Source organism: Scyliorhinus torazame, chromosome 13 (assembly GCF_047496885.1).
Source record: "Scyliorhinus torazame isolate Kashiwa2021f chromosome 13, sScyTor2.1, whole genome shotgun sequence".
Lineage (NCBI taxonomy): Eukaryota > Metazoa > Chordata > Chondrichthyes > Carcharhiniformes > Scyliorhinidae > Scyliorhinus > Scyliorhinus torazame.
Window position 1 is genome coordinate 69,660,849 of NC_092719.1, and position 10,029 is coordinate 69,670,877.

Below are 10,029 nucleotides of genomic sequence, written 5' to 3' on the forward strand. Positions count from 1 at the left end.
TCCAGAGCCTAACCCTGAAATTTGGCGAGCCCCTACCACCCCTTACTGTATGTGGCCTCTCGACCCTTAAGGTCGACCCGCCTTCTCTGTTTGCAATCCTCACCCAGGATTGCAAACCCGTCGCCACCAGGAGCAGACGGTTCAGGCCCAGGACAGGACGTTCATCAGGTTTGTGGTCCAACGGCTGCTGCGGGAAGGTATCATCAAGGCGAGCAACAGCCCCTGGAGAGCCCAAGTGGTCGTGGTGAAAACCAGGGAGAAAAACAGGATGGTCGTTGACTACAGTCAGACCATCCATCGGTACACGCAGCGTGAGGCGTACCCCCTCCCACGCGTACCTGATATGGTCAATCAGATTGCACAGTACCGGGTCTTCTCGACAGTGGACTTGAAATCTGCCTACCACAAGCTCCCCATTCGCAAGGCGGACCGCCCGTACACCGCATTTGAAGCGGACGGCCGCCTTTACCATTTCCTTAGGGTTCCCTTCGGCGTCACTAACATGGTCTCGGTCTTCCAACGGGAGATGGACCGAATGGTTGACCGGTACGGACTGCGGGCCACTTTCCCGTACCTGGATAACGTCACCATCTGCGGCCACGACCAGCAGGACCACGACGCTAACCTTTCCAAATTTCTCCACACCGCTAAACTCCTCAACCTAATCTACAACAAGGAGAAGTGTGTGTTCAGCACGAACCTGATTAGCCATCCTTGGCTATGTGGTTCAGAACGGAGTTCTAGGGCCCGACCCCGATCGCATGTGCCCTCTCATGGATCTCACCCTTCCCCACTGCCCCAAGGCCCTCAAACGATGCCTGGGGTTCTTTTCGTACTACGCCCAGTGGGTCCCTAACTATGCGGACAAGGCCCGCCCACTCATCCACTCGACCGGTTTCCCACTGACAGCCGAGGCTCACCAGGCCTTCAACCGTATCAAGGCCGACATCGCCAAGGCCCCGATGCACGCGGTCGATGAGACGTTCCCCTTCCAAGTCGAGAGCGATGCATCAGACGTCACTCTGGCCGCCATCCTCAACCAGGCAGGTAAATCCGTGGCATTCTTTACCCGCACCCTCTATGCCTCCAAAATTCGGCACTCCACCATCGAAAAGGAGGCCCAAGCTATCGCTGAAGCTGTGCGGCACTTGAGTCATTACCTGGTCGGCAGGAGATTCACTCTCCTCACAGACCAACGGTCGGTTGCCTTCATGTTTAACAACACACAGCGGGGTAAGATCAAAAATGATAAGATCTTGCAGTGGAGGATCGAGCTCTCCACCTTTAATTACGAGATTTTGTATCGCCCCGGTAAGTTCAACGAGCCCCCGATGCCCTGTCCCGAGGTACATGTGCTAGCGCACAAGTGGACCGACTCCGGACCCTGCACGATGATCTCTGACACCCAAGGGTCACCCACCTTTATCACTTCATTAAGGCCCGCAATCTGCCCTACTCCATCGAGGAAGTCCGGGCTATCACTAGAGACTGCCAGGTCTGCGCGGAGTGTAAACCGCACTTCTACCAGCCAGACCGTGCGCGCCTGATGAAGACCTCCCACCCCTTTGAACACCTCAGCATGGAGTTCAAAGGGCCCCTCCCATCTACCGACCACAACACGTATTTTCTCAATGTGGTCGACGAATATTCCAGATTCCCCTTCGCCATCCCATGCCCCGATATGACGTCTGCGACCATCATCAAAGCCCTCAACACCATCTTCACTTTGTTCGTTTTCCCCACCTATGTCCACAGCGACCTTTATGAGCGGTGAGCTGCGCCAGTACCTGCTCAACAGGGGCATTGCCTCGAGCAGGATGACCAGCTACAACCCCCGGGGAAATGGGCAGGTGGAGCGGGAGAATGGGACGGTCTGGAAGGCCGTCCAGCTGGCCCTACGGTCCAGAAATCTCCCGGCCTCCTGCTGGCTGGAGGTCCTCCCCGACGCAGTTCACTCCATTCGGTCGCTTCTATGTACCGCGACGAATTAAACCCTCCATGAACGTCTCTTTGCCTTCCCCAGGCAGTCCACCTCCGGTGTTTCGCTCCCAACGTGGCTGGCAGCTCCAGGACCCGTTCTCCTCCGCAAGCACGTGCGGCTCCACAAGACGGACCCATTGGTTGAGAGGGTACAGCTACTCCACGTAAACCCGCAGTACGCCTACATAGCGTACCCCGACGGCTGCCAAGACACAGTCTCCCTCAGGGACCTGGCACCAGCTGGGTCCCCATACATCCCCCCCCCCCTCTGCCACGGTGCCACCCTCCCTTCCCCAAGCGCACCCCACCACAGCCCCCACTCCAGGACAATCCATCCTCCCCTTGGTCCCACCCGGGGATGAAGAGGATGTCGACACGCTCCCGGAGTCACCGACGACCGAGCCGACACCTGACTCGCCACCAGCACTGCGGCGCTCTCAACGACGGATCAAGGCGCCCGACCGTCTAAATTTGTAACCTTCTCTGAAATTTTAATGACAACCTGTATGTAAATAGTTTTCCACCACCCCCGCTGGACTCATTTTTAACAGGGGGTGAATGTGGTCGTCATTATACTGTTTATACTGTATATACTGCACTGAATACGATGGTATTACAGTAAGGCCCTTGTACTACAGGTACGGGGGTAGATCCCTGCCTGCTGGCTCTGCCCAGTAGGCAGAGTATAAATGTGTGTGCTCTCCGAACTGCAGCCATTTTGGCAACAGCTGTAGGAGGCCACACATCTCTGTGTAATAAAGCCTCGATTACTCTCTACTCTCGTCTCGTTGTAATTGATAGTGCATCGTTCATCTAACCTAATATCTCCCCATATACTTCAGTGTCATGACATGTTTTTTACTGCCTCTATGAAGCACCTCAGAATATTTTATGACATTCAAGGCACCGTATAAATATATTGTGTTGGTGAAATCTCTAAATGTCTTTCCCCAAAAGGGTCCTGGGTCAATTCCAGTTTTAAAGACCGGGATTCATAGACTTTTCTTTAATAAGAGACCAAGAAATCAAAGGCAGTCCCAGGAATTGAGGATACAGATCAGCCATGATTCAAATGAATGATAGATCAGACTTGAGGGGATGAATGGCCTACTCCAGTTCCTATGTTCCTTCCCTTCACCTAACTGCAGCTTGCATGCTATAATGAAAATACATTTACAACATCAGTAGCACACAATGTTATTAATCTAATGAATATTTTGGTGTGTTATGTACTGAAATAAAACTCACAATAATCAAAGCGTGAGGCGCAGAACATTAGTTTAATTATCTCTCTCAAACACAGCACAGAACACTAGGAAATGCAAAATAGTTATTGTTAGTAGACAGCACAAAATAATTGAGATGTAATTGTGATTATTTTGATTTGTCTTATTAATTTTAGGAATGTAAAATTGATGACTTTTTTACTCTTTCACGAAATGTGGGTATCACTGGCTAGGCCAACATTTGCTTCCAGTCCCTCATTACCCTAGAGAAGGTGGTGGCGAGATATCCTTTGAACCGCTGCAGTCTATGTGGTCCAACTACACCTACAGTGATGTTGGGAAGCGGGTTCCAGGAATTTGATGCAGGGACCGTGAAGGAACAGCAATATATTTCCAAGTCAGGATGGTGAGTGGCTTGGAGGGGAACCTGTGGGCAGTGGTCCTCCCTCACACCTGTTGTCCTTGTGCTTCTAGGTGGTAGAGGTAACAGGTTTGAAAGGAATGGAAGGAGCTGTTGAAGGAGCATTGGTGAGTTGTTTACAGTATGTACTGCTGCCACTGTGCTTTGGTGGTGGATGGAGTGAATGTTTAAGGAGGTTGATGGGGTGTCGATTACGTTGACCACTTTCTCCTGGATGGTGTTGAAATCCTTGAGAGTTGTTGCAGCAGCACTCCTCCAGGTAAGCGGAGGCTATTCCATTACATGCCTGACTGATGCCTTGTAAATGGTGGACAGGTTTTGGGGAGCCAGGAGGTGAGTTACCAGCCTCTGACCTGCTCTTGTAGCCACAGTACTTATATGGCTAGTCCAGTTCATCTTTTCGTCAAAGGTACAGCATGATGATACAGGGGTTAGCACTGCTGCCTTACTGCGGCAGGGACCCAAGTTCGATTCTGGCCTTGGGTGAGTGTCTCTGCATGGTGTCTGCGTGGGTTTTGTCCAGGTGCACCGGATTCCTCCCACAGTCCAAAGATGTGCAGGTTAGGTGGGGGAACGGAGATAGAGCAGGGGAGTAGACCTAGGTAAGGTGCTCTTTCAGAGGGTCAGTGCAGACGTGATGGGCTGAATGGCCTCTTTCTACACTGTAGGAATTCTATTCTATGATTCTATGGATGTCTATAGTGGAGAATTCAGGGATGGTAATGCCATTGAATGTCAAAGGAAGAGAGTTAGATTGTTGCTTGTTGGAGGTGGACATTGCCTGGCACTTGTGTGGTGTGAATTACCATTTATCAGCTCAAGCCTGAATATTGTCCAGGTCTTGCTGCATATGAACATGGACTGTTTCAGTATCTGAGATGCAGAGAATAATGCGCAGCATTGTGCAACCATTAGCGAACAATCCCATTGATGAACAAATGATGGAGGGAAGAACATTGATGATGCAGCTGATACTATCAGCTTGTATGTTCCCAATCCTAACCACTCGCTGCGTGATTTGCCATCACTCTGGACTAACATTAGTTTTGCGTTGACACCAAGCTGGCAGTAAAGAAACGAGTTCTGAGTGAACAGAGAGATAACCGGAATATAGAAGCCTCACACCTTTTGATCTTTTGGGCACTTTTTAATACCTAACTTATCTCTGTGTTAAAGTCCAACAGGTTTGTTTCGATGTCACTAGCTTTCGGAGCGCTGCTCCTTCCTCAGGTGAATGAAGAGGTATGTGACATCGAAACAAACCTGTTGGACTTTAACCTGGTGTTGTAAAACTTCTTACTGTGCTCACCCCAGTCCAATGCCGGCATCTCCACATCTTATCTCTGTGTGTTACAGGGCAGGGGGTGGGTTGTTCGGGGTAGGAATTCTCTCCTCCTTGCACTTGGAACGATACAGTTTTAACTGTAGCAGTGAAGTTGGCCATCCCTGTATCGAGGCAGCATACTGCTATTGCATGGGCAAAAATGTTAACAGTTTCAGGTCCGCAATGTGAAAGTGGTTCTACCAGGATCGGGTCCAAACTAGAGCTGTCAATCTCACAACAATACTTGCAGATTCCAAATAACACATGGGCAATATTTCTACTTGGCCTGCACACTTCAGGATCACATTATTAACTCATCAACACTACACCTACACAAGGCAAGACAAAAAGGAGATGTTCACTGTCCGAATTAACTTCTTGCCGGAGATATTTTTCATTATTTTCTCACTTTATGGTTCTTAGAATCATTGAATCTTATTGCACAGGAGGAGGCCATTCAACCTGCCACACCTGTGACAGCCTTTAGAAAGAACGATCGAATTAATACCATTCCCCTGGTTTCAACCTGCAAAGGTTCCCATTCCAGAATATATCCAAATCCCTTTTAGAAGTAACTGTTTAATTTGCTTTCGTCACCCTTTGAGACGGTGCATTTCAGGCAATAACAGCTAGTCAGCAGCCCTTCCCTTCTTTTGTCAAAGATCTTAAATCAGTGTCCTTTGGTTATCAACCCTCCTCTCAGTGGAAACACTTTAACCTTATTTACTGAAAAAAGCCATGCATTTTTGAGTTTTCAGTTTTGAAAGCTTAGTGGGGAGGACTTTGTTAAGAGGCAATTTTCAGTAATTTTTCAACTGAGGAACACACAGCTTACTGCAGAGGTCGGAAACACTTCAAACCAAAGAGCCAAACTACATCAGAATTCAGGAAAAGTGTTCAACAAAGCACCAGAAATGCCCATTGCATGACTGAAATATGCAGCTTAATATTGTTGATAATTGACATGATGATTAATTCTGTGATTGTGCATGTGCTTGTGAATCTTGGGTGTTTCAGAAAGTAGATGGAATGATCTTACCTTGATAACAGACTCATCCTCTATTCTTTGATGAGGCACAGTCATCTCTGTATTGTTGCAAGAAGCTCGCTGAAAAGCCATTTTTGCACATGGACAATCTAGTACCTGTTCAACTGTCACCTTTTAATGAGAAAAGGACATGGCACAGAATACGTTATTCAGCATTCAATCGGTATTGTCTGTTTTTACGTTAGCGATGTACATCTTTAAGCCTGGTGAGCACATGTAGCATCTGAACACTGGAAACCCAGCCCTTAAATACCAGGCATTTCAATCCTTTGGTGCTTAGTCTTACACACTGGTTTGTACTCTGAGTTAAGTGAGCCCCATAGATACAGAAAGCGCTGGTCATTTGTGATTAAGCCCAAAATCAATACACTAGGTTCTGTAAGTATCAGTGACTTTCTACAATCTACAATTAGATTTAACCCCAACACAAGCACTCCACCTCCAACAAACACACTTGGTATACATTCATATGGCCCCAGAGGTTGGATACCTCCCACTCCACTATGATGGATATAATTAAATTGTTTGAATATAAAAACAATGTTCGGTTGGGGTAATGAAACTAGACAGATATTTTATTCTTCAAAGGTTTACATAAATTAGGCTAAATATCGCAGCCTCATAGAGTGTATACACAGGTTATTATTCTATCCACTTCAAAGGTTGTGGAATGATTTGCGCTCAATGGATAAGGTGTCATGTATCCAGGCAAGGATGGCCCCTAATATAGTTCATCTTAGCTGGGGCACTGCGCTGGGGTATTGCACTGTGACATTGTGCTGGGGTATTGCACTGTGACATTGTGCTGGGGTACTGCACTGGGGCACTGCACTGGGGCACTGCGCTGGGGCACTGCACTGTGACACTGCCTTGGGTCACTGCACTGGGGCACTGCACTGTGACACTGCCCTGGGTGACTGCATTGGGGTACTGCACTCGAGCACTGAACTGTGACACTGCCCTGGGTGACTGCACTGGGGCACTGCACTGTGACACTGCATTGGGGTACTGCACTGTGATACTGCCCTGGGGTACTTCACTGTGACACTGCACTGGGGTACTGCACTGGGGCACTGCACTGCGGTACTGCATTGCGACACTGCAATCAGTCTCAATATCTCTGAGTGAGGGCAAAGAATAATCAGCGGGGTTCCACCTTTAATTGTGAGCCAATGAACTCAGTGGAAGAGCGTATGTAGGATCCTTAGGTGAGTTCTGGTGTCCTCCAGGTCCTGAACACCCCCTTCCCCTTCACCCCCCCCCCCCCACCCCCCAGCCCCCAAGTCGAATACTTTCCCCACATGTTTCACCTCAAACACGGGCATGGATTATCAAAACAGGGTTGGAATCCAATGCTTGTTTTCGCACCTCAACTACAGTGCTTATGTGAAACTCTTTTGAAATATAAATACCGAAATTAGGCAGGAGGCGAGCTCAACACACAATTCATGGTGCCAAGCATCTCCAGGAGGTGGACGTTGCCTGCCTGGCACCAACAGCAACGGCAGGCGGAAGCCATGACTGAGCTTGTCGCTGCCATGCAAAATAAAGGCAGGCAGCTCCTCAGAGGGGCAGCAGCATTAAGAGTGCGCAAATGGCCGAATCAGAGGTAATGGGGGCTATCGAACGGCCTTGTCGCGCCCGATTAGGTGATGCAGCCAAGGCCATTAAATCTCGCAAGAGGCCTCTCGTTAGATTTACGGCACACGGAGCGCCTCGAGGTCTAACGAGATCTTGCATTGACCCAAAGTCCACAAGCTGACTGGAGATCCCAGTAGGCATGAGAAAGGGGCCTTAAAGCCCTCAGTTGGCTACTTAACACTTGCTGGCGGATAGCCATTCCGACCCCAATCCAGCTTTTCAAAAAATGACTCGTGGTCAGGATCATGATGTCGAACAAGAACAGCAGCCAGTGGTACAAAATCACAAGCCTGTGATCCCAACCTCACAACCAACTAAAAATCCCACCCCTTGAGCCTGTGCCACCATTCAATGAGATCATGGCTGATCTGTGACCTAAACCCCTTTTCTCGCCTCAGCCCAAGACCCCTTAATATATTTGGGTAAAGAAAATCGATCAATCCCAGATTTAAAATGAACAATTGATCTTGCAACAATTTGGAACCAGGGAAGGTGCACCCAATGCATGATCATATATCAAAGAACAGCGATTGAAGGAAAAATATTACTTTTATAAAACTTTACTACATTCAAAAATACCAAGTGACCTTGTAATTCCAAATGCCAGTGCTCCATTTACACAGTCAAACGTTAAACTTATTGTATGTAAAATGTTTAAATGACTTTTAGACTCAACAGCCAAGTGTGCTTTCTGAAGTAACAGCACACAACTAAAAGGTTCCAAACACTTGTTGCATTGTAAGAATGTCATTTGTTAAATACTCAAGTGATATTGTCCTCAATAAATCAGTTATGTCCTCGTAGATTTAATTGTCTAGTCCAACCACAAGTTTGTGTCTGTGATAGTCTGAAAGCTTATGTATCCTGCCTGTGTGCTGTATGCACAGCCTTCTACCCTCCGGACATTTCTAGAGTCCAGGTTTAAAAGGGAATGAGTACTTACAATGCAGCTTTGTAGCAACCAGGACTGTTTGCTATCACATTATAAGGAAGATAGGATGACATGGAGGAATTGCATCAACATGATGATATGAAAAATACTTACACCATTGACATTTTGAGACCAGCGTGAAATAAAAATGATCTTATATCTTCATTTCCGTCTGACAATGAACTTCCATTAGTATATCATTCTGAACTGCCACATAGCAAAACATTCCTCGGAGAAATTAACTTCCAATCACCCAACTGAGATGCTGCACTAATCACCTTCTGATTCCTTCCTTCTGGATCATATTTCTGTGGAATTTTCTATTCAATCTACTCAATGGCTTACTTAACTTAATACTTTCTTGTCTCACAACCTTCTTCACGTTGCATAGTAACGTCCAATGTGGATCATGTAATACTATGCTTCCACAAGCCTTTGTTATAGTTTATATAATGAAATCACCACAAAAAAAGCGACCCACCTACCAATCACCAGCTCACATCAAGCAACCTTGCCAGAATTCTTCAGGGTAACAAAAGAAAAACAATGGTTACTTTTCGTAAACAACTCATTTCTAATTTTCTTGATAGGCAGTTAGCATGTTTAGCTTGCAAGTTCAACTTATTCATTAGCACCACTGATCACCTCTCGGGCATTGTCCTCATTTAATTCATCCTTTTTTACTTTTGTGATTTAAAGACGTTCTCAGAAATGTCCGGCTGACGAATGGTGGTGGCCATAGATGCTTAGCATTCTCACCATAACAACGTAGTTTTCTTAAAACTGTTTCAAATGTATGATCGGCACTGCAATTGGGCACATAATAGAATTCCCCCTTCCATGTGATTTTCTAGTGGTTGCTGTTTATGATATGTCATATCATCTCTGAACTGGATAAAATATTGCGATTGGGAAATGATCATAGGTTTACTTAAAACCACAGTTCATCAGCTGTAAATTCCTGAGAACAATGCCCCTTTAAATCACAAGCTGATGTGGTCATAGCTTTAGCGGGTAATCAGTAATGCCAAGGAATAGGTTAAAATATATATTGGACGGCAACTGCTCAATTTAACGTGATGGACTATTAAGTTAAGTTCAAAGAGAGGTCAACCATTATGTTCACACAGGGATGACTGTGAGGTAAACTTACTGTGGATTTTAATTTTAACTCATTGTCATTTGTTATAAACCCCCACGAAACCCACGGGGATCACCTGATTAATCCCCCCATGAGTCTCGTGGAGTACGAGCTCCCCCGTTGAGGGGCGAGAGCCCTTCAGTGGGATAGTTAACTCAGGACATTAAAAGCCGGCCCAGATTGGAGCTGAGCTGCAGACTGGGGCCCGGACTGGGACTTGTACATTCTTTACTTTGGCAATAAACCATTTGTTTTAACCCTCCTATCTGGACTCCTCTGTGACAACTGCAATCGTTAAATATAAGTATTTTTTTAAA

At 46.8% G+C, this 10,029-nt stretch overlaps 1 protein-coding gene across 1 annotated transcript in view; it reads right to left on the reverse strand.

The window, feature by feature from the left end:
* LOC140387707 (serine/threonine-protein kinase 33-like) overlaps nucleotides 1–8,931 on the reverse strand; it is a 144,941-nt gene extending 136,010 nt beyond the window's left edge. Inside the window, exons 1-2 of the mRNA XM_072470881.1 lie at nucleotides 8,686–8,931; nucleotides 5,991–6,110 (exon numbers count right to left, since the gene is read on the reverse strand). Of these exons, the coding sequence (XP_072326982.1) occupies nucleotides 5,991–6,071 (81 nt within the window). The 5' untranslated portion in view covers nucleotides 6,072–6,110; nucleotides 8,686–8,931. The remainder of the gene's footprint in view (nucleotides 1–5,990; nucleotides 6,111–8,685) is intronic.
* Nucleotides 8,932–10,029: the final 1,098 nt, after the last annotated feature.